The sequence below is a fragment of the Protomyctophum bolini genome (assembly GCF_963924005.1).
Source record: "Protomyctophum bolini genome assembly, chromosome: 23".
Taxonomy (NCBI): domain Eukaryota; kingdom Metazoa; phylum Chordata; class Actinopteri; order Myctophiformes; family Myctophidae; genus Protomyctophum; species Protomyctophum bolini.
This window is the reverse complement of record NC_137884.1, coordinates 18,385,404-18,411,417: the sequence shown is the minus strand read 5'-3', so window position 1 is coordinate 18,411,417 and position 26,014 is coordinate 18,385,404. Positions and strand designations below refer to the sequence as shown.

The following is a 26,014-nucleotide window of genomic DNA, read 5'->3' as shown; positions in this document are numbered from 1 at the left end:
TCGTGAAAATGTGGCGCAGATCTTTAGGGTTTTTCAGAAAACCCGTCACCATTTAGAAGACATTTGTAGAATCATTCAGGTCAAAATGGGTTAAAAAATAATAACATAAGTTGACAAATTAATTCACGAGGAAGTATATTAAACACCAGAAGCAAAGACTTGAGTTAAAAATGTTCGCTCTGAAAGAATATATTCAAAGGTTTGTGCCACATTTTTCACGATTTTGCAAAAAATAGCAGATCTATACAAGCTCGTAGCGAGCCACTCAGTGGCGCGCTACGAGCTTGTATAGATCTGCTATTTTCCAATAGCTAAAGTATAACATAATGCTTGAAAACACCAAAAGGGCTTCCCCCGCCTAGAATGGGTCAAAAGCTGTGAATGACCACACAGATGACCGCAGTAACAATAACAATAACAGTAATCATTTCATATAACAACAGCCATAACGGGAAAAAGCACAGCGAAGAAACCATACTAAAATAATTGATTGGCAGATGGCAAAACAATGGTGGCCTTTCACGCACGCACACACTCTCACTGCATTTATGGGGCCTCGGTGACCGATCTGACCATGTGTCCCAGATTTTAGTGACAAGCCGTATTGAAGCAATACATTGTGATGTGACGGGGGACCCAGTGACGGTCCCTGTGGTGCTCCCGGTGTTCCGGGCTCTTGGCCCGTTCCGTGGAGAAGCGTTATGAGCCATCATCCCTGTCGGCCAGTCAGATGATGGCTTTTGGCATGAGAATGCAGCCGCGGCGGTATACAGATGCCAGACAATCGCAGCCATTGCCAATTTCATCACACGCACGCACACACACACGCGCAACATCTGAGCACACAGACACACACACTGCAAACAAGCTGTTTCTCATTAAGCCTGCAAGCATGTGAGCATGAGTGAGTGAAATACTGCGGGAGAAAGCAGAGGGAGGGAACTGAAGGCTTTTCCCCCTCCTCCACTGTGAGATCAGCGAGAAGGAGAAGGAGAGCAACCCGTCTCGCCGAAACCCGGTGAAATGGCACCAGGATTGGTATTTCCGTAATCCGTATACATACAGTATAGAAAACCCAAGTCCGTAAGGACTCAGGCCCCCTCCGTAAGGACTCGGGCCCCTCCGTAAGGACTCGGGCCCCTCCGTAAGGACTCGGGCCCGTCCGTAAGGACTCAGGCCCCTCCGTAAGGACTCAGGCCCCTCCGTAAGGACTCGGGCCCCTCCGTAAGGACTCAGGCCCGTCCGTAAGGACTCGGGCCCCTCCGTAAGGACTCAGCCCCATTAGCACAGAATCGTAGATGATGTCAAACCCGAACGCTCCCAAACATGGTGAAATAGCACGGATTGGCAAAATTCCGTACATACCATACAATACTTAGTGAAAGCCACGCCCTCCGTTGCGGTCAAAACGGTAGTATAATAATAATAATATGTACGGAATCTTCTGTTTTCTTGGCGTTTATGTATGTACGGAATGGCCAATCTGTGCTATTTCACCGTTGTTGGGTGAGATTGGGCTGAGGAGAGAGAGAATGATGGAATGAGAGACAGACAGACAGTCAGTCAGTCCACCCCGGCTATAAGACGGTATAGAGACAGTGTTGTTCACATGGTGCAACCGTGCAGACAGTGCAGAGTCCAGGTGTGTGTTTATATATATGGGAGGTCGGGACGGCCTGTCATGGTGTGATAGGCCCCCTCCCAGACTCAGCCTACCCCCCACCACCCACCAGCACCACCAGCTTGTTCCCATGGCAACAAGATTTGGGGGAAAGAGCCTGGGACAGGATATAGCGGGATGAGAGCAGAGGATGGAGCGGAGAGGGAGGGGGGAGTGGGGGGGGGGGGGGAGATTAGGGTGGGCACTTGGCCGCATGGCGGTGGGATTTGACCAATCTGCTGTTGAGTCTTTATACGGTTCTTTAATTCCTCTCAATTTCTCCGAAGGCTGCCAGCCTTCGCTTGCGCACGCACGGCACGCACATCACGCACGCACGCACCGGCACGCACGCACGCACTCGACCTAAACCAAGACACTCAAAAGCACAAGAGATCAGACCACCGTGGTCAATATAGCCTATACAGGCCTATAATAGAATGATAACCAATAATGGTCGATCCCAGGGATGAGCGTAAACGAGCAGTTATTTAATTTGAGCGCGGCGGCTCCTGGTGTGGAAGCAGCTGGTGTGACTCGGTGTGTGTGTACCGAAGGAGGCATGTGGTTGTCTAGACACCCTCCACCAGGGCCAAGAGTATGGGGGGCTGGCAGAGAACTGGGACCCCCAGTACACACATGGGGAATTGGCGACAAATAATCTTCGGTAGAAGTTAAATAAAAATCAACTCCCCTCCCCTCCCCCGTCCTCTCCTCTCTCTCTCTCTCTCTCTCTCTCTCTCTGTTTCTGGCAAACAGCGCCCCTACTGGTACTCAGATAATACTGGTGCTCATTAACGTACACAGACACACACACGTCACGTAGACACAGACACACGGACATTGCTGCACCACTCAAAAATCACACCCGTGTGAACTGAGTGGTCCAAGCATTTGATCCAAGCATTTGATATTTGACATTATGTATATCAAACATTTGGAATTTGGAACGGGTGCTTTTCAGCAATTTATGGAAAGGAAACGAAAAGCCGCTTTCAATTTCCCTATCCGGTCACACAATGTTTTAGAAAAAACATGATTTTCATTCACTTTTTTCTATCTGCATGTCGCCACGCTTCACTGCTGCTTTCTGCTCTCCACAGTGCACACTGAAGTGTCCTCCAATGTTTAGGTGTTGTGTGCATTTGTTGCATGCGTACGTACGTGCAAGCGCGGGTGTGTGAGCGTGCGTGCGTCTCCTGCGTGGTCGAAGCGTGTCCGATAGCGCAGTGGTGAATTGTTATTTATTCAACATGAATTGTAACGTTTTTCGTTCTAATTTATTGGTCCCTCTCATATGATGTTTGTTAGTACTTCTGTATCTTTTTCTACTGTGTGAATATGTGATGTTTGGCTGTATATGTCTGTTTTTAGAGCACTAAAACTATTCTCATCAACTCTGTTGACATGGAAATAAAACCCCATTTTGGGGTCTGAGTTAGCTCGTTAGCACAGCGCTATAGGTGCCCGGACCACTAGGCCGGCCCAGGCCCTAATTTCACTATTTTAAATGGTTTCTGATACCTTGATACAATCTACATCCCATGGGACCCCCAATCTGCATTGTGACATTGTCCGTCATTTCAACTCGGGAGGTGTATAGTGTATACATTGCACAAATGGAAATGTATATGTGTACCTGCGAGGCATCCATTTTGCTCCTATATAATAACTACTCTGAAACCTCCACTTTTTAAAACCGGGAATGGACACTTTAGTCACATTTTATGCGTCGTTTCTGAGCTTGGGCCCGTGAATTGGAACATGCACTTTTATGCCTATATCGCATAGCACTTAACGCCTGCACTGTAATGGCTGTGTGCACCTTTGTACTCTGGTATCTGCTATGTGAACTGTTTGTTTGTTTGTACTGTTTCATTGTTTAATGTACTGTCTATGCTGCAACCCAATTTGCCCTTCGGGGACACTAAATAAACTTGAACCTTGAACCTTGAAGTCATGGTGGATGACATAGGAGAGGGAGGGACTTGACAGCAGAGGCCTGTCTCTCAAGAGTGTTAAGTGTGTGTGTGTGTGTGTGTGTGTGTGTGTGTGTGTGTGTGTGTGTGTGTGTGTGGTGTGTGTGTGTGTTGTGTGTGTGTGTGTGTGTGTGTGTGTGTGTGTGTGTGTGTGTGTGTGTGTGTGTGTGTGTGTGTGTGTGTGCGGTCCTCAGTTGCCCCTCTCCCCTGGGAGTGGTGGAGCTGATGTTTCTCACTGTGGTGGACAGCCAGATTAGTTGTCCGTGGGACAGTGTGGGTCCACTGCCTCTGAGCAATACTCCCGGTGAGAAGACGTGTCTGGCAGCTCGGCGGAAGAATAACCCTCGGAGAACTCAAACACAACACATGTGGTGTGTGTTAGGGGTGTTGTACTCGTGTGTGTGTGTGTGTGTGTGTGTGTGTGTGTGTGTGTGTGTGTGTGAGAGCTGGAGAATGGGAGATGGGAGGATGTTTGTGTGTTAAAGCAGAAACAGAAGGGAGATCAAAACTCAGTCAGCCCATGCAGCTCCACACAGAGAAATGCTGAATGTCTCTCCCTCTCTCTCTCTCTCTCTCTCTCTCTCTCTCTCTCTCTCTCTCGGGTGTAAACGTGCACCCCGCCTGACATTTTTTTGAGTGGCGTTTAATCAACACTCAGGATTTCACGCCTATCTGCATCTGTCTCCACTCAGAGAAATGCTGAATGTCTCTCTCTCTCTCTCTCTCTCTCTGCTTGTTGGTGTCTCTCTCCCTGTGAGCATCCTGTCCGCCTGCCTGTTGTACTCCAAATCTCCAGCTGTGTACAGTACAAGGTAGACACAGAGAGAGAGAGAGAGAGAGAGAGAGAGAGAATGCACAGTCCACAGTGTTCATTTATTTCTCCACACAAAAGTGTACCTATACAAATGTAACCAAATGCACCCTTACGGGGTCCATTTGGTTATACGTCTGTGTACACACACACACACACACACACACCTGAGTTAATGCTGTAAAAGCAGGATTTGTATAGAGATGCCAGAGGGGAAATTACTTGCATTGACCCCCCCCCGAAGCAAGCAAATAAAAATGTTCGCTCTGAAATAATATAGGTTTTTAGGCACATTCTTCACGATTTTTTTCATAAATAGCTAAAGTATAACATAATGCTTAAGATAGAGGAGCATATAGATGAGCTGCAGATGGAACCAGGGACCTTGTCATTCTGTACCTGCTATAATGCTGTGGACTTTACAATGTTATGTATAGCCGGCAGTTAATAACATATCATCCTTGACAGTGTATATATCCTCTATTGTTTGCATCATCGCGTCAGTGCACAGTTTTCTCTGTTATTTCTGTCCGCGCAGACATATCGATTTGTATTGTATGTGTTTTCCTTTCTGCACAATGGCCGCCGACTGGCCAACAAAGTGCCTGTTTGAAGGACGGTCGAAGTCGTTTCATTTTGTAAAGACTTTTATTTATCAAACATGACCAGAAGACATGTTCTTCTTAATAATTGCCTTTTGCAGAAATACCATTTAGAAGTGACATTCAACTAAACGCACACATGCATGCACACAGCACGCGTACACATACACGCACACGCACGCACACACACACACACACACACACACACACACACACACACACTTGTGCCTGTAAATAAACCCTCAGTCACAGCCTTAAGGCTGCACGGATGGCGGAGTGATAGAAGCAATACTTAAGCTTTTAAAGCAGTCGATTGGCTCAAATTGAGAGGGGAAAAGAGGGACAGAAAGGGGAGGAAGAAGGGGAGCGATGGAGAGGGGGTATATGGCAAGAGTGGATCACTCAGCGACTTAATCCAGGCCCCGGGACACACTCCTGCGAGCTACGCGCTGGCATGCGCGACACACACACACACACACACACACACACTTGTGCACGCGCACACAGGCATGCCGTCTTATTCTGCATGCTTTGCTCTGTCTGCAATAACATCTTGTCAGCCTTGGCTGCAGGGGCGACGGGAAACAGTACTCATTCCTTTGTGCAGAAAGAGAGAGAGAGAGAGAGAGAGAGCACCGTCCCTTCGCCTCCAGATGCACAGTTGCAGGCAGAGAACAGAGCCAATCCCTTAACCGGGTTATGAAGCTTCGTATAGGCATTCACACACTGTAGGGCCCTGTGGATGGATGGCCGAGGGCAGCGGGTATAATGCTATGTTATCCATTGTCTTATGGAGCACAGGTCAAATCTGGAGCGATGATTTGACTCTGAGGCTGTGAAAACTGTCACTGAAGCACCCCATAGCTTTCCCTGCAGAGTGGACGGTGTGAGCCGGAATACAGGGGGTTATACAGACAGTCCAGTCTGCTGTGTGTGAGGGAGAGAGAGAGAGAGAGAGAGAGAGATGCCTCTGAAATGGCCTCCTCTGACACTGGCTATTGTATCTCTTTCCCCATGGACTCGTTCTATAACGGCAGGCTTCGGCACAAACACTGAACAATGAGCGATTGTCTCCATGCTATTCTCCACTCATTCTGTCCAATCTATCTCTCTCTCTCTCTCTCTCTCTCTCTCTCCCTCTCTCTCTCTCTCTCTCTCTCTTCGTCACAATCATCAGAGCTGTGTGTGTGTGTGTGTGTGTGCGCATGCTTGTGTGCTGGGATTTGTGTCCCAGAGGGCAGAGGGATGGATGCAGCGCAGGCAGGCGACCAGTCTGAACCCAGGGAACCAGGCAGACTCGTTCATCTCCCCACTTAACACCCTCCGCATTGTGCTCTTTATGTGAGCCTAAAACACCGGCACGGCGTCAGCCGGTGATTGTGGCTGTAACTCCTGGCCGCCCCACCCACACCCCCCCCCCCCCCCCCCCCCCCGCCACCCTCCGGGCTCCCTCAAACCAGCGGGGCCATGCAGAAGAATTTATCAGGGCAGCTTATATATATATATATATATATAGCGAGGAGTGGCTGTTGCCGGCGTTGGGGGACTGTTTGGCACCGGGTTCGCCTCGTTGACTCCCTTTTCTCTGGCTCTCTGGCTTTTAATTTATTATTTTTATTTTTTATTTGACATGTCCTTTAAGTCCTTTAAAGAATTGGGCGTTTCTGCCGAGCGCCTCGGCTCCCTCTGCAAAAGATGGATGGCCCGCGTTCAAAGGTCTGTAACGTTGTTGTTTTTTTATTCCCGTCCTCTCCTCCCCTGGCTCTTTCTTTACCCCCCGTTTTATATCTCCGCTGTCCCCGCCTTGCCCTCCTCCGTGCTTCCTAACTGATCTTTATAGGGTGGTATTAGTGTTGTCAGCTATAACAAAGCCAGGGGGATTTGCCTTTTTGTTTTGCTTTCACCTCTTTGAGACGACGCTCCCTCCTCGCCTCTCTCCTGACAAAAAATATCAAAAGCTAAAGCAGGGCGATAAAACAAAACCGGCGCACCGGTCAACCTTGCCTTCATGGGTTTTTAGTCGATTTTCACCCCCCGTTGACTGGACTGAGATCAGATTCTAAAAATGTCTTCTACATCCTGACAGTTTTCTGAAAAAGCTGTGTTTCTATGTCAGTCGTTCTTCCATTTTCCAAAAATAGCAGACCTACAAGCTCGTAGCGCGCCACTCGGTGGCGCGCTATGAGCTTGTAGATCTGCTATTTTTCAATAGCTAAAGCATAGCATAACATAGCATAGCATAACACCAAAAGGGGTTCCTGGATGTGTGCGAGCGAGACGTGTGTGTTTGATGATAGCTGTGTGCGGAGCTAGTCATCTCCACTGCAGAGCTGTGCTCGTGAGATTTCCCTGCTTGCTTTTTGTTCACGTCCAAGTTTAAGTTCACGTTGGCCTTTCCGACGAACGCGGAGACAGACGAGCGTGTTTTGTGGCGATAGTCTTGTAGCTGTCAAAAAAAAGTGGTGAAAATGCTTGGATTCTTTTTTTCTCCTTTAAAAAAATGTCCGCTTAATCGTAGCATGTGTGTAGCGTATAAGAGGCCCTAGGGGTCTACTCTACACTACACTACAACCTAATCTCCGATGCAGAGCGAGAGCCAACTGCGTCTCAACACCCACACACACACATCTATTCAACACTCAGTTAAGCAGAAGAGCAGCTAGCGTGCGCACACATTCAGTAGTGCACAAACAAACAGGCCAGCATATACAGTATCCAGTATAGCATGCCCGTACTGTACACAAATACAGTTAAAATGCTCATTAAATCCGTGCAGAGACCCCTCCCGTCTGGATTCTTCCTTCATGCTATAGGTTTGTGGGTGTATGTATATAGGTACTGTGTATATATATACAGTATTACCACGATGTGAATGAAATCTCCAGTATATGCTCATGGTCTCATTCAGAAGGTTTGGAACAACCTTGAACAGTGCACTGCCGCTTATACAACCCTCAAAGGGCCGCCTGTCGTTTACCGTATATCAGTCCCATGCCGGCGGCCATTGTTGAAAAGCTCATCATTTTTATTCTGCGTCGCTGCGGATGATTCTCTCCTGAATAACCGCACGCTTACTGTATATGTCTCTCACTCAACCGGATCCTTTTGCGCAATTGAAAGTAACGCGCAAAGATGCCTTATTGGAACAATTCCTCTCCTACAGGATGGAGGGTCATTGTGCGTGATAGTTCAGCAACCACGCACGCAGGCGTGAGTGTCTGACCAGTGGGTGTCTGACTAGTGGGTGTCTGACTAGTGGGTGTCTGACTAGTGGTTGTCTGACTAGTGGGTGTCTGAGTACTAGTGGGTGTCTGACTAGTGGGTGTCTGAGTACTAGTGGGTGTCTGACTAGTGGCTGTCTGACTAGTGGTTGTCTGACTAGTGGGTGTCTGAGTACTAGTGGGTGTCTGACTAGTGGGTGTCTGACTAGTGAGTGTCTGACTAGTGGCTGTCTGACTAGTGGCTGTCTGACTAGTGGCTGTCTGACTAGTGGGTGTCTGACTAGTGAGTGTCTGACTAGTGGGTGTCTGACTAGTGGGTGTCTGACTAGTGAGTGTCTGACTAGTGGGTGTCTGACTAGTGAGTGTCTGACTAGTGGCTGTCTGACTAGTGGCTGTCTGACTAGTGGGTGTCTGACTAGTGGCTGTCTGAATAGTGGTTGTCTGACTAGTGAGTGTCTGACTAGTGGCTGTCTGAATAGTGGTTGTCTGACTAGTGGGTGTCTGACTAGTGAGTGTCTGACTAGTGGGTGTCACACTAGTGGTTGTCGGCTCACAGCTTCCCACTCTTAGCTTCCCAAAAAAAAAACTCAGCTTCCCATGATGCACCTGTGCACAGTGTGAAGCTCAAGTCAACAGTGCCACTGTGTCACCCGTTGGTACCCTAAACACACATAGGGACATGGATAGGGACGGACATTGCCTGGTCATTGGAGTGGCTGCAACCCCTCAAAAACCAGACATTTTCTGTTTCCTAACAGCCACATTTCTTTCCTCCCACAGTAATGGCACGGCCGGTAAGATGAACGGGGCGCTGGAGCACTCTGACCAGCCGGACCCGGACGCCATCAAGATGTTCGTGGGTCAGATACCTCGGTCCTGGTCGGACAAGGAGCTGAAGGAGCTGTTTGAGCCCTACGGCACCGTCTACCAGATCAACATCCTCCGCGACCGCAGCCAGAACCCTCCACAGAGCAAAGGTAAGGTATACAGCACGCACACACACACACACACACACACACACATACACACACACCCAGACCCTGCCAGAGACGGCTAGCTTCAGCAGCGGTGGCCTAAAGGGTTAGAGGAGCGCCCTTTTTGCGGCGAAAGGTTGCCGGTTCGATTCCCAGGTTTGAATGCGTGTGTCTGTCTGTGTGTTTCTATGTGCAGGGCGTTGCTGAAAATGAGCACTTGTGCTCAACCCTGGGTAGATAAAGTGGAAAAGAAGAAGGAAAACAAAAAAAAGGTGTTGTACTTCTGTGGTCGAACATAATATGTCATCTATGATGTATCTATGACGTAACACAGTTTGGCTCTGATCAGTACAGTGGTTTGGGAGATTGTGGAACACACATTTCGATTTCTTTATTTGAGTCCACATTTATAAAATACATTATCAAGGGCGCAAATATTTAATTTATTTAAAGACGGTTACGCCGCAGACAAAGCCAACTCGGATCGTGACAAATCATGACAATGAACACAATGTTTTGGGCCGATCAAATAATTTATAAGACGAAAAACAAAACAAATAGTGTTGTCTCCTGACTTTCTTTTCTTCTTTCTAATGATTTGATCGGCCCAAAACATTGTGTTCATTGTCATGATTTGTCACGATCCGAGTTGGCTTTAAATAAATTAAATAAGAAGTGCCGATGGGAGAATGCATTGGGTTTTCATTTCCTGGGCCACTCGTTTTTCTGAAAGGGGGAGGGACTGCGGCGCTCTATAGGCAACACATGAACTTATTCACAGCAAACATTGGTCACTTCAGTCTGTCATATTACCAACACCGAAAGTAAATCATGGGTACAAAAAGCACCTTCTCCTCCAAATAGACCGACTGCCTATAATGGAGGAGATTGAACAGTATGTTGCAAGCTGCACACATACACACGCACATACACATGCACGCACGCACAAAAATTCTGAAATGTTCAAGACTGTTTCATGCTCAACTTTCAGGGCTTTACACAAGAATGCCACAGCACGTATAAAATTATGTTTTGACGACAGGGCGAAACATTCTTTCGCGGCACACAAATTGGGGACAAAGACTTAGATGTTGTCAATTGTGCAAAAAAAACAACATTAGCTGCGCCGCAATTCTTTTCCCCTGCACATTCGCCCCCTCGCTCGGTTCTCTTTGATGAATTTGTCAGGAGTGAGGCCAAACAATAGAGACAGGCGCGATGAGGAGGCTGACAATAGTGCTGCCATATTAATCCATTTTGCGCGGGAACCCCTTTTGGTGTTAGCATTATGCTATATGCTTTAGCTATTGAAAAATAGCAGATCTACAAGCACCGAGTGGCGCGCTATACGAGCTTGTAGGTCTGCTATTTTTGGAAAATCGAAGAACGACTGACATGGAAATCAGAAAACTGTCAGGATGTAGAAGACATTTTTTAGAATCTGATCTCAGGTCAGAATGGGTTAACGGCCATCAAACAGAGGGACACAAAGTGGAAGGCTGATGACACTCCAGATGTGATGGTGTGGGAGGATGGAGGGATGCACAGAGAGAGAGAGACAGGTGGGCTGGCACAAGTATTGTTGGAAACGTGTCTGTCAAACAAAGTACTGAATCAGATTATATTTTCAAAAGTAGGAGCGCACCGTCTGTCTGTGTCTCTCTCTCTCTCTCAGGTTGTCTCTGTCGTCTCTCTCTCTCTCTCTTAGGTTGTCTCTGTCGTCTCTCTCTCTCTCTCTCTCTCTCTCTCTCTCTCTCTCTCTCAGGTTTTTGTCCTCCACTGTGTCTCTGTCAGGGAGGGAGTTGTATCACAAAGCAGGCTCCCATCAAACCCAATCACCTTGTTTTTGCACATGCACCACCAACACTGTCACATGTTTTCTGTTTTGTGCCTGCATGCGTGTGTGCGTGGGTGCGGGCGTGCGACGTGCGTGCGTGCGTGCGTGTGTGCGTGCATGTTCGTACCCTTCCAATGACTTTCTCCTCTTCTATAGTTTAAATCTGCTCTGTTCTGCTTTGAAGAAGGATAAAGTAGAAGGTCACAGATACAGTATGTTCCTCTCCTCCATCAACAACCCCTCTCTCTCTCTCTCTCTCTCTCTCTCCCTCTCCCTCTCCCTCTCTCTGTCTCTCTCTCTCTCTCTCTCTCTCTCTCTCTCTCTCTCTCTCTCTCCCTCTCTCTGTCTTGGGGCTCTTAACTGAGTTGTTGTTCGTGGCTGAGTATCACTCACTGCCTCTTCTCGTCGGGAGGAGAAGAACACACCTATGTCATTTTCCCCCAACGGCAGCTTTTCCTATCACCTTTTAAGCGCCTGCCCCCCCCTGCAGCTCCCCCTTCCTCCCTGCAAGACGGAGTGTTTTAAGAGCAAATGGACCATTTGATTGGCCTCTTATTCCCCGCCTTGTTGTATTCGCCAAGCTTTCGACATGCTGTTATTTCCTCTGAGTTAACGTAAACACTCTGGAGTCTCTTTCGCATTCCTGCCTGGCCTCGTCTGAACCCCTTCCTCACACCAGGGGGTCTGTGGGCGAGGCCAGGACACGCTTTGAATTGTCCCGATGCAGTCAACCCTATACGCATTTAGCACTATAGCGCTCTATAGCAAGAGGCCTTAAGAATTCTTTGTTAGTGTGAGTGTCAACATTGCACTGCATCAACTGCGGCGCATCATTTGCCGGCAACACGCGCCATGGCGTCTGAATCATTCATCATTCGTGTTAAACACGTCGGCTTCGTTTTGGCGTCCTTCGCGGACACATCGATCACCAGTTGCCGTCCACATAATCAATTTGTGTGCTTTGCATTGTATCGCGTCGTGTCGATCGCATTGCGTCGTCTGCGTGCGATGCCCGGTGTGTAATTTGTGTGTGCTCACAGTGTACGTACTTTGCATGCGCACTTGTGCCAAAAGGTGGGTTTAGGACAAGCCCCCTTCACACGTGAGTCGTGACTCTATACTTCCTTCAGGCATCAGCAAACACACACGTCAAATGTGAAGGTGATTTTTGGTTGAGCACTGACAGAGATGTGTGGAATGTTTTGAGAAGATCAACAGATGAGAGAATTGTGCTGAGAAGTGGTGTTGCTAGAGAGAAATGGAATGATTTTGAACTGACAGATAGGGCTGAGTATTGCATACCATATGGCCCGACGTCGAAATAAAATAAACGTTCACTCTGAAAGAATATATCAAAGATTTGTACCACATTTTCACGATTTTTCTAAAATAGCAGACCTACAAGCTCGTAGCGCGCCACTCGGGGGCACGCTATGAGCTTGTAGATCTGCTATTTTTAAGTATACGTGTAGCTAAAGTATAGCACAATGCTTAGTTAAAACACCAAAAGGGGTTCCTGCCCAGAATGGGTTTTAATCATTTTTGAACTGACAGATGGGCAGTTCCATCAGTCGCACGCACGCACGCACACGCACGCGCACACGCACACACTCATACAATGCTGTGTGTCAGTGCTGCAGTTGAGAGGAAAGAAGGTGAGAAATGCATGCACAACACTAAGTGTTCATCTTTATAGACGTCTGACAGCAAGTTGGAGTATGCTGTAGGAGACTTCAGTTTTGTCTCGTGGAAAACAAATGGGAAAGCAATGAGAAAGCAACGAGATGATCCAGAGTTTTATTGCTCAGGAAAAGCTATTTCTTGAACGCAAAAACAGCTGCAATATATAATTCAATTTCTGTGCGTGGAGTGGAACAATTGCAAAAATAATTTCAAGCTTTGAGTGACTAATGTGTGTCTATTTGGACGCACGCACACACACACACACACACACACACACACACACACACAGTCTCGCACACAGGATTTCAAGCACATTTAGACAAAGAAATGTGTTCAGTCACACTGAACACGTGTGCGCAACACACACGCGCGCACACACACACACACACACACACACACACACACACACACACACACACACACACACACACACACACACACACGTCTCTTCCAGAGTTTTCCTGGTGTATCCAGCAGCTTCCCGCCGTCCAGTTCCAATGCAGACATTCACTGTGGAATTACAAGCCAACTGCACATATACTCTCGCTCAATGCTTTGCTTAACGTCCAAGGCAATTATCTGCTTTAATGGATTCAGTTGTAGACGGTGGGCCGACCCGAAGACGCGCAGCTTATTTATTTCATTCTTTCCCCTTAAAGCAAACCAGCCAATTATATTGGCTTAACAAGACGTTAGCTTTGTTAGCAAGACAACCCCGGGCCCAATTAGAGAGAGCCACACTGCAGGTGGATTTAAATGGGATATAGGGGATTGTCACATTTGTTTGTGCGTGCGTTGCGTTGCGTTGCGTTGCGTGCGTGCGTGCGTGCGTGTGTGTGTGTGTGTGTGTGCGTTGCGTTGCGTGTGTGCGTGCGTGTGCGTGTGTGTGTGTGCGTTGCGTGTGTGCGTGCGTTCTCAAACTTTTTTGCATGCCTCAGTACTCAGTCGGTCGCCGGGTTCAGCAGCACAGAGTGAGGCTGGAATCTTTTTTTTCTGGGCTCCGGGATCTTTCTTTCTATAAAGTGCTGGGGGTCGGCCAGAAGGCAGCTTTGATTCCTAGAATGTGCTCATGTGTGCTGCAGCCAGGGAGGGAGCCAGGGAGGGAGGGAGCCAGGGAGGGAGGGAGCCAGGGAGGGAGGGAGCCAGGGAGGGAGGGAGGGGGGGGGGGGATTTGCAGGGTGACATTGGTGGAGTTGGTTCTCCACCAAAGTGTAACTCGTGGATCGTGTATATAACATTTTTTACACCTCTGGAGGGCTGAGAGCCGGAGTGGGTCCTCCTGTGGAAACGGGATTAGAGAACGCCAGCCAGTCGTTTGCCAGGAACGCAGCGTCGTTTGAAGTCATGACGTCGGTCACACACTGTAATCCTCAGTGTTATATAGTTTAACTCTGACCCGAGATCAGATTCAAAAAATGTCTTCTACATCCTGACGGTTTTCTGAAAAAGCCATGTTTCTGTCGATTTTTCAAAAATAGCAGACCTATACAAGCTCGTATAGCGCGCCACTCGGTGGCGCGCCATGAGCTTGTAGATCTGCAATATTTTCAATAGCTAAAGCATAACATAATGCTAACACCAAAAGGGGTTCCCGCCCAGAATGGGTTAAGAGTAGGGATGGAGCTGGATAACCGATACCCGATACAATCCGATAACAAGCTTATTGAGTACCCGTTATCAATACGTTTTGGGACTTATCAAGCCTGTTATCCAGCACAGCGGCCCGTGACGTCATGTTCAAACAATCATGGCGAGAGGCGATCAAGAAATAAATGTAATCATCCACGCTGGCACAAACATGTCGGTCTAAAGGTCATTACACACTGGCGAATTGGCGACGCGATATATTCGTGTGAATAATTCGCATTTAAAAAAAACCAATTGAAGTCCATGCAAGCTTCCACATCAGTGGCGAATGTGCGAAAATGCGACCGTTTTCGCTCTTTATTTGTTCGCTCTGGTGTCGTATTTTGCAGAGATTCGCAGGCGAACTGCAACATGCAATATTTCTCATTTTCAGATCGCTTATTCGCATCGCGTCGCTAATTCGCCAGTGTGTAATGACCTTAAAAGTGTGACACCTGCCAACCAGTGCTGCCAGGGTAAACACAATAACACATAACACATAACAGTTTCTTTAATATTATTTTGGTAAAAAGGTCAATTGCCTGTTAGAAATGTACTGTATTTGAAGGCCCTAGTAAAAGATACTGGTCCTTTTCAGAATGTATTGTCTCCTGTCTTTCCACAAAATAATAGAAAATACTCAATAGTGGGCTCGATAAGAACCCGGCTCGATAAGCCTTATTGATCAGGTGATCGTTATCTATAAAGAATTAACGAGCTCCATCCCTACTTAACTCATAGAATGCTGAAAGCGTTTTTAAACGTTTTATTATAGCCAAGCGCAAGAAGCGCATAACGTTTTTATACGTTTTATGGTCCAAAAAACGTTTTTTTATTGATTACTATCGTTCAACTATATTTGCGCCCGGACAACTCATAATGTAACACCGATCGGCTCTAAAAAGAGTTAAAACCCCCCCCTGCTGAAAAGAGGTGTTGGTCTGAGAAGCGTCTGGCACCGCCTATTGGTTGGTCTATGCGAGGACGTACGACGTATTGGAGACGGCCGTCCGGCATAGACCAACGCAGATGTCAGGGGATCTAAAATGGATGGGACAATGCTCTTGTTTGTGTGAATACACTCGATTCCCCCTCCCCTCCTGTTTCTACATGGTTTCTCCCGAGGGAGAATGGTGGGGGGGGGGGTCTCTTCCTCTTGGATCGCATTGGCAGTTCCCCCCCCACTCCCGAGTCCCCACTGCTTTCAACTGCAAGGCTTGCACTCACTCTCATTCTCGGAACAAGATACAACGCGATTTGCTCTCTGCCCGTATATAAACCTGCAACGATCGGCATTTGATTTCATAACGTAACGTTTGCCAGACACATGTGGAGTTAGTCATGGACAGATTGCACATCATTATCGAGGGCCCGCCATGATACGTTGGTCGCTGATCGCAAGCCGTACTGCTGCTGCGCTGCTCGCAGTCCAACCATCCAATCCATCCCCCTTTCTCGTTACAACAGGCTATTATAAACTCACCGTCGAGCAGCCTGCCCTGCACCTAATGTGATAAAATGAACGGCAGGACAAAATCGGATCGATTATTATCTGTCTATCAGCAACATACGGGTGTTTGTCTTGCAACGACAGGTGGTGCTTTCTCGTTTTTTTTCTTCCAAATACGTTGACGTGCTGCTTCTGCTGCCGCATCCATCTCGTTGTTTTTCTTGTTTTTTTTCCCAAACATGTCCAGACACAATCCGATCCAGTCTCGCGTCTCACCTTATAGATACGCGAGACTGGATCGATGAGGTTAGTGGTATGTCTGGACATGTTTGGAGCGGCACACGACAATCGACAATAATGTTGATTATGCAAGATCATTTCCTCAAAGCCTAGTTGCCCCCCCCCCCCCCCCCGTTACTGCGATTGTTTGTAGCTCGAATCACAGAATGAGTTCAATGAGCGTAGGGAGAGGGCACATATGGGGCTACGATTGAAGAAAGTTTCCAAGTCCGTTTTATGATCAGATAATGTGCATCAAGACTCTCTGCTTTCATAAGAAAAAAACTAATACTGTAATTGCGAATGCAATGAGCACTTACTATGAGACCTAGCAGATCACGTCTGTCTGTCTGTCTGTCTGTCTGTCTGTCTGTCTGTGTGTGTGTGTGTGTGTGTGTGTGTGTGTGTCTGTCTGTCCCGCTTACTGTATATGTGGACCTGGCCCTTTTGTGCCCATATATGGAGCTGAGTGATTTGTGAGTCATGGTGACATGAGTGTGATGGCGTGGTCCTGCTTTGGGGACTCCTTATATGGTTATGGCTGAGTCATGGTGACATGAGTGTGATGGCGTCTTTTGTGACCATATATGGAGCTGGCGTGGTCCAAGCACTAACTATGACACCCTGCAGATCATGTCTGTAATTTATTCTAATTGTTATTGCAATTTACGATCTGCGTTCGCCTTCCGCGTTCGCGCGTCTTACTCGTAATAATAAAAATCACACCCCTGTGAAGTGAGCAGTGCAATGTTGTGAAGTGAGCAGTGCAACATTGCACTGCTCACTTCACTGGGGTGTGATTTCTATTATTATTACAGTATTAGTATTTTTCTTATGAAAGCAGAGAGTATTCTGTTTCATACGGTATATAGTATGTACATGTCGCTATAGGCCTTATTTTGTGAATATTTAGTTGTTAGGTCCATGCTCTCTAAAATTATCTTTTTCAGAGAACTTTAGAGATGGCATGGGCCTGAATAACTATTATTCACAAAATAAGGCCTATAGCGACATGTACATACTATATACCGTATGAAACAGTCGACTCTCTGCTTTCATAAGAAAAATACTAATACTGTAATAATAATAAAAATCACACCCCTGTGAAGTGAGCAGTGCAATTGCACTGCTCACTTCACAGGGGTGTGATTTTTCTGGGTGGTATTTTTCTTATGAAAGCAGAGAGTCTACTGTTTCATACGGTATATAGTATGTACATGTCGCTATAGGCCTTATTTTGTGAATAATAGTTCTTCGGGTCCATGCCTTCTCTAAAGTTCTCTGGTGGGCGCAAGCTGCATTCAATAGCCAATTAGTGACAAACTGTATATGTGTACAATGTGTACTGTTTTCCTCCTAAAAGTAGACATTCAGGGCTTTCATTCGGTATATGGTTTGTATAGGATATTATTTGTGCTCAATTTTATATCGGTCTTTTGAACTAAAAAAACTGAACTGAAATGTCTGTCAACTTCAGGCCTCCATATCTCTGTTGTTTTTTTTCACAAGCAGCGTGCAGGCAAAAGCAGGTGTTAGAAAAAGGTCAATATCTCCAGAATGGAAGATGGTAGAATCATAATTTTTTTTTTAAATTGAAGTGGACAAGTTGGGCTTTCTTTTTATTTATGCGATTGTGATTCTCGCTATAAGAGGCCCCTCGCTGTGGGCCCCCCAAAAAGTTCAAAAAGCCCATGTTAAGCCTTCAGCACCAGTAAGCCAGGGTCCGCTAGAACCTGTAGCAGTCTATGTGTTAAGAGTGTATATACAGATGTATAAGTAAAGGGACCCAGAAGGGTACATTTGGTTACATAATTTTGTACACCCATGGATTATTTTCTGTGTATCGCCCGCTCCCTTTTCTTGTAATGCCTGACCGATGTTCTAATTACTGTGGGAATCTTAATGCACAGTATATTTCTCCGCCTTTCTCCCAGCGTTGTCAGTCAATGTCAGGACGAGAGAGAGAGAGAGAGAGAGACTACAGTAGTGTATGTCCCATGCCACCCAGAGGGCTGTGTGAGCAGTAATTGCAGTAGACTGAGTAGAGTGCAGTTAATGTGGGTCAGCAGTTGAGTGGAGCCCCAAGGGCAGGAGGAGAAGGGGGGGGGGCTTCACACCACACCATGGCCCATGGAGGGGGGCTGGGATGTGGGGCCTTCAGTTCACACCACACCATGGAGGGGTGCTGGGACGTGGTAAATGGTAAATGGTGCATTTATATAGCGCCTTTATCCAAGGCGCTTTACATAGATTACATAGATAGACGTCACTGTGTTGGAGCTATAGTATAACGTCTAAAACACAATCAGATACAGAGCTTGCCGTTTGCGTCATGCTTTCGAATGTTTTTATTATTTTTTGTGCCGCTACAGACAAAGCAGCGTCAGACGACTCACAGTGGCCTAGAATGATAATGATAATGATAATGATAATGAATGTATTTATTTGAAGGACTGTATGAGGTTCTCAGGTTGTTGCTGAGAGTTGTTGCAAGAAGCTCCTGCAGTGCAAGTCAGAAGGTGTCGGGGGTACCTATACTGTATACCTGCTCTGCTCACCTTATGTACAGTATACAGGCTATACAGGTTCAGGTGTAGGGCCTCTGAGTCAATAACCGACATCATTAACTGACCCCTGCACACGCAGGTCGTCATCTAAATTGTGGAACCATTGGCGCACATGTTAGTATGTCAGAAGCTGAACAGTGTTGGATATAGGTGCATTTAATTTTAATTTTATCATTTGTACGCACGCATGCACGGCGCACGCACACACACACACACACACACACACACACACACACACACACACACACACACTCATCACTATTCTCTCTCATTCCCTCCCTCTCTCTTTCTCTCTCTCTCTCTCTCTCTCTCTCTCTCTAAGCATTAATAAACCATGTCTCTCGACTATGGAGCCAACAAGGCCGGCTCTAATAGCTCTATATGCACAACACAGCCATGAATGGAAAGAAGGAATTGCAGGGCCTCTTCCTTACTTCCTTCACAGGTGTTGCCGATGATACTAAAGAATACAGGATGTGTTCCATCCAGTAATCAATACATCAACAAACCTGGACACATCATCAGTGTTTGTTATCATCAGGAACCATTGGATGTTTCGGGTCTCGCAACAACAGACACTCTCCTCCAGGTGACACGACCAAGGCTGATCAGCCCCTTCCCCCCGGCATGTGTCCAAGTGGCATACTACAGCCCCCCCCCACTGTCTCTTGGGGGTCCAGAGACAGAGTGAGTGGGGAAGATATGGCTGATGAGATAGTTGGCAACACTAGAAGGCTCTAGGGCGCTGTATAGGGTTGCCTCCGGGCCTTAAGGCTCCTCTGACCAGAAGTGCCAGATATCCTTCTGCGCCGCTGTCCTTCTGAACAGCCCTCCACGTCTCGGCCTCGGTGGGACATATTAGCGTAGCACAGTATAGTCTCTCTATACGTCGTCCTCAGACGAGCCCTCCATCGCAGTGTTGTTTTTGGCAGCAAATTTCTATTTTAGTTTCAGTCATAGTCTCTTGAATAGTTTTCACTTAGTTTTAGTCACATTTTAGTCACCTGGAATGTTCTAGTGTTTAGTCTAGTTTTAGTCGACTAAATCTACAGTTGATTTAGTCGACTAAAATGTATTTTGACGGCGCGACGCGTTGTGAGATTGTATATCTGCTATTTTCAGCATGCAACCCAGCATAAAACTGGATCTCTTGTCCACTAGTCCCTGGACCCTTCCTAACATTTTAGTCTAGTTTTTATTTGTTGACGAAAATGTCAGTGTATTTAGTCTTAGTTTTTTACCCACCGGTTTTTGGAGATATGGCTCATAGAGTATAATGTCTTGCAGAAAACAGCGAGTTGAGAAAACAGGCTTGAAAGGTTCACTTCTGTGGTCTCTAACATTACACCTATAGCTACAAGTCTAAGCATTCATTTCATATTTAGAGGTCAATTTCAGCTCTGACACTTATTTCAGACATGCTCTAATATGTGAAGAGTGCAACTCATTCTGAGAAAATTCGGATTAAGTTGGGATCGGACACCACTGCAACTTGCCTGGGGTGACCATGGGGGCTGATGATGTCACGTGATGTCACCATGTGACCTGGGGGCTTGCCATGGGGTGTGTGATGGGAATTATTATGCAATATCGTGGCAATATGTCTGCCGTGCATAGAGCCTATTTAGCGTCTTTAGCCTTTACCTCGCCAAGCCCTGCCGGCCATTCTTTCCATTTAGACCTGAGGATGTCTTCTCTAAATCATGACGGGTTTCTTGAAAAACCTCATGTTTCTATGTGTCAGTGGTTCTCAAACTATTTCATGTCAAGGAGCACTAGAATTATATGTATTTGGCCGCCGACCCATGAAAATATGTTTTTTTTCTGGGACCCCCTCAGAAGCAAAGATTTGAGTTAAAAACGTCCCTATAAGAAAATATACATTCAAAGATTTGCGCCACCTTTTCGTGCTAGCAGACCTGCAACCTCATACAAGCTACATAGCGTGGCATGTGGTGCCGCGCTATGAGCTATTATTTTGAGCTATTTTGAACACAATGCTTTAAAACACCAAAAGGGGGTTCCCGGGCGGCGCTCATCACCTCCTCTGACCCGGCCTGGGAAGCCTGCATTGAATGTGGTCGTTTGGGTTGGTCGGGTTGACCCCTGCCTCATGGGCCGCGGCGGGGGGCGGGGGGGACGGGGGGTGAGGCCTTTCAGTCAGTCAAAGGCCTACTTCAGTCACCATGAAGCATTTATGAATCCGGGGCAGCTCCCTGGGCTGCTTCCTATTCCATTCACAGCCTCTGTTATTCTCTTGGTTTTTTTCTTTTTTTATTCCCCCTTTATTTTTTATTTTTTTTGCTCTCTCTCTCTCAAACATCCATCCAATCACACACCAGTGTTCGAGCACACATGAAATACACATGAATGCACGGGCATAGCCACAGACACACACACACACACACACACACACGCAAACACAGACATGCACGCACGTGCGCGCATGGATGTATTATGCATGCATGTGTGTGTGTGTGTGTGTGTGTGTGTGTGTGTGTGTCCACCTGAGTGTTCCTTTGCAACAACTCCAGCAGCAGAGACTATCTCTCTGCTTTGAGCCATCTCAGCCTTCTGGTTAAGTGTTTGTGTTTAGAGGAGGAGCACACACATCTATAAGCTCACAAGTCACAATGCGTCGCATCACTATATACGAACATGTGAGCTTGCAGATCAACTATCCTCTAGTAATTGTCGAACCACGAGGAATAAAGGGTTTAAGCTGGTGTCCTAATCGTGGGTTGCATCATCCTACACATACGGATCATCTTACACGATTGTCCTCTCTGTAATCTCAAACGTGCACACACTACATGATTTGAAAGTAACTGCATGCATAGGCCCTCATTCATCAACCGTGCGTACGCCAAAATATGGGTGCACGCCGAAATTACCGACATTTTCGGCATTTACCATTTCCGCCAAAGCTTGAAATTGAACTTGACAAAGTTGACAAAACTCACGTCTGGTCGGGAGCTGTCGTATGCTTTGTCCTCACCTGTTTTTCTGTCGTAGAACAGCGGAGCAGCATTGTTTGACCAGTTGGCGCTATAACAAGCCGTTGAGGAATATTTGGGGCAGAGGTTTGTCGTTGGCATCCAGGGAGTGTGTGAGTGCAAAGTTTCAAGGATCAGGCCAACGGTGCCGGAGGTTAGCTGATAACGGACGGAAGGACACACACACACACACACACACACACACACACACACACACACACGGACGGACGGACGGACGGACGGACGGACGGACACACGGACGAAGTGCAAAACATACTCTCCCCTATGGAGACAACAATGGGGGCCATGCAGGTTTAACTTGCTGTGGTATGTGTCTGGGAGCACGGCAGACAAGTCGTGTTCTTGCCACATATCGACACGCACGCTCGGCTGTCCAAAGCATCCACACATGGTTGCTATACTGCATGTCAATAGTCCTCTCGTTCACTTCCCTTCCTCCGTGTATAGACCTGTCTCTCTCGCGGGCGCTGTGTGCCCCGCGGCTTTATACGTGGTTCATCTGCAGTATTGCTTTATTTATTTTTTTAATATATATATATATACGTTTTGGCTGGAAGGTTGTTGTTGCCAAGACGCTGTTTTCGTAACATTTTTCGAAAGCCACACTTAAACGTGAACACATAATATATTCTCATTGGCTCTGGCCACTGCTGTGTGTTGAGCCTGGGAGTGCATTGACTCTTAAATAGGTGAAGCACTATCTGCAGAAGAGTGTGTGTGTGTGTGTGTGTGCGTACGTACGCGTGTGCATGTGAGGTCCACTCTGCTCTTTGATCCTTGTCTTGACAGCCCACCACCTGGGACGTTCTGCCACATGCTGCATGGCTGAGCCTCTCAGGCCCGCGCTACACCATGGGAATGACAAAAAAGCAGCGCCCAACACACAGCCAACCCTCTCCCATACATACAGTATATATAATAATACACTCTATGCTCGCGGAATCGCCAACGCCGCACTATATTACTAAAAGCCAACCCTCCCACGTACTGTATGCATGCGCACGCACATGCAAAGTGCCATCGGAATCGTAATTCCCCCCTCACTGTAACCCGACGCGCTATATAGCCCCCCATAAGGTTGCCATTTGGAATCGCTAATCCCACACCAGAGGCCTGCTCGAACACACCAGTAGGTGCAACTGGAATCTTAATGTAGGATAATAGTGCGGCCGCGCTCTGCCTGTCCGGCACGCGCAGACCGGCTGCATTAAACACCACTAGCATTCATTCACAAGTCAACTTAAACACCACTAGCATTCATTCACAAGTCAACTTAAACACCACTAGCATTCATTCACAAGTCAACCTAAACACCACTAGCATTCATTCACAAGTCAACCTAAACACCACTAGCATTCATTCACAAGTCAACCTAAACACCACTAGCATTCATTCACAAGTCAACCTAAACACCACTAGCATTCATTCACAGGTCAACTTAAACACCACTAGCATTCATTCACAAGTCAACTTAAACACCACTAGCATTCATTCACAAGTCAACTTAAACACCACTAGCATTCATTCACAAGTCAACCTAAACACCACTAGCATTCATTCACAAGTCAACCTAAACACCACTAGCATTCATTCACAAGTCAACTTAAACACCACTAGCATTCATTCACAAGTCAACTTAAACACCACTAGCATTCATTCACAAGTCAACCTAAACACCACTAGCATTCATTCACAGGTCAACCTAAACACCACTAGCATTCATTCACAAGTCAACTTAAACACCACTAGCATTCATTCACAAGTCAACTTAAACACCACTAGCATTCATTCACAAGTCAACTTAAACACCACTAGCATTCATTCACAAGTCAACTTAAACACCACTAGCATTCATTCACAAGTCAACTTAAACACCACTAGCATTCATTCACAGGTCAACTTAAACACCACTAGCATTCATTCACAAGTCAACTTAAACACCACTAGCATTCATTCACAGGTCAACTTAAACACCACTAGCATTCATTCACAGGTCAACTTAAACACCACTAGCATTCATTCACAGGTCAACTTAAACACCACTAGCATTCATTCACAAGTCAACTTAAACACCACTAGCATTCATTCACAAGTCAACTTAAACACCACTAGCATTCATTCACAAGTCAACTTAAACACCACTAGCATTCATTCACAAGTCAACTTAAACACCACTAGCATTCATTCACAAGTCAACTTAAACACCACTAGCATTCATTCACAGGTCAACTTAAACACCACTAGCATTCATTCACAAGTCAACTTAAACACCACTAGCATTCATTCACAAGTCAACTTAAACACCACTAGCATTCATTCACAAGTCAACTTAAACACCACTAGCATTCATTCACAAGTCAACTTAAACACCACTAGCATTCATTCACAAGTCAACAGCTCCCTCCACCTTGTCCGACAACCCAATCACAATAATAATAATAATAATAATAATAAAACTTTATTTGTATAGCACCTTTCATGACATGAAATGCAGCTCAAAGTGCTTTACAGAGCAATGGAGAAAAAAAAAGAAAAGCAAGGCAAAGACATTAAAAAAACAAGCAGTAATGCAATACAGTGAGGACATGAATAACAAAAAAAATGTCTACAGAGGCTCATGTCTATACAATCATAATGCCTCCAAAGCTTATATGTTAAAACAGAGATCCTGCCCCGTGGGAATCATCATAACGGCCATGCTCTAGCCAGCGCTATAAAGCTAAGAGTTATCCCCGCTAATGTGCCGGACCGGGCTGCATGGGCCGCACACCGCAACGAATCAAAAATGCGCTTCACGTTGCTAATGCTCGGCTAAGGGCCAATTACTCATCAGGCCCCGGTACTCAGGGGGGGACTAGGCTGCGTTACGCTCACGCGGCCTCATCAAAGGGACTTGGGGATGTGTGGATGGTTGCCTATCCCATTTAGGCATTCTTCTGAAAGAATATATATTCAAAGATCTGTGCCGCATTTTCACACATTTTTTTCAAAAATAGCAGACCTACAAGCTCGTATAGCGTGCCACCGAGTGGCTCGCTATATACGAATGTAAGGGTTGAGAATGTTCCGCGGTCACAAGAGTGGAAGTGCTGACCAGGTGTAACTCCTCGCTTCGGGAGGAGTATAGTCTTGACTAAAGGCTTGCCGAGTAGATGAGATTTCATAGTCATGTCTCCTGCTGTCTCTTGTCTGACTGACTGTGCAGTTTGGATTGTTTTCTGTGCTGCTGACGGAGAATGGCCCCACGTACCACTCCACTGTTTCAGCCCATCTCCTCTGCGGGGATTATGGAAGGATTAATGGCGAGATAGCCCCCTCTTCTCACGTTCTCTCTCTTTCTCTCTGTGTGTGTGTGTGTGTGTGTGTGTGTGTGTGTGTGTGTGTGTGTGTGTGTGTGTGTGTGTGTGTGTGTGTGTGTGTGTGTGTGTGTGTGTGTGTGTGTGTGTGTGTGTGTGTGTGTGTGTGTGTGTGTGTGTGTGTGTGTGCGCGTGCGCGTGCGTGTGTGTACGCGCATGTGTGTGAGGCTCAAGTCATTACCACCACCATTCAAAGTGAATCCAGAACAACATTTTTTCTTTCCTTCCTCTCTTCTTATCAGGTTGTTTTGTCATTTTGTTCGTCTGCCGTCTATGGTGTCGACCGGCAAGGCCAAGTGCACGGATGGAGAAAGTAAATATCTCTTTGTTGGCTCCTTACCTGTGTCCCTCTCTCTCCCTCTCTCTCTCCCCCAGGCTGCTGTTTTGTCACATATTACACAAGGAAAGCCGCCCTTGAAGCCCAGAATGCACTGCATAACATAAAGACCTTAACAGGGGTAAGTGTGCGTCCTCCTCAGGCCTCCTCTGCCTACACCCAGCCTCCTCTAATTGCACACTCACAGCAGCACCCCCGAAGCCCTCTCACACCACCGACACGGTTTCTGCTTGTGCGTGTGTGTGCGTGCATGCGTGCGTGCCTGCGTGCGTGCATTTGTGTGTCAGCCCATCTACCGTTGCACAGTTTTGCACCAAAATCTGGAGTGTTCATTTATAGAAGTACAAAATACTAAAACGGCTGGCTGTATTATATCCCCTGTTAATATATTATACAACATGCATGACTAGGAATTGTCGAAGAAGTATCCAACACAGCCTAGAGCTCTTTCTCTTATCCCTGGTTTTAACCACCCTGGGCAAGACCTATGCGGAAGTTGCGGGATTTTAGCGGAAGTATTGCCCAAGGAAATGACGTTGATGCTTTACAAATCAGTTTACATTCTCCGCGAATGAGTTGTGATAATATCGTATCCGGGGGAAATACATTTGACAGTTG

General features: G+C 46.7%; 1 protein-coding gene across 12 annotated transcripts in view; it reads left to right on the top strand.

Moving 5' to 3' along the window:
• The window catches only part of celf2 (cugbp, Elav-like family member 2), a 151,206-nt gene that overhangs the window by 72,085 nt on the left and 53,107 nt on the right, over positions 1-26,014 (top strand). For all 12 annotated transcript variants that reach the window (XM_080757788.1, XM_080757789.1, XM_080757787.1 and 9 more), the window contains exons 2-3: positions 9,051-9,247; positions 25,435-25,517. In XM_080757788.1, coding sequence (XP_080613914.1) covers positions 9,070-9,247; positions 25,435-25,517 — 261 coding nt within the window. In that variant the 5' untranslated portion in view covers positions 9,051-9,069. The remainder of the gene's footprint in view (positions 1-9,050; positions 9,248-25,434; positions 25,518-26,014) is intronic.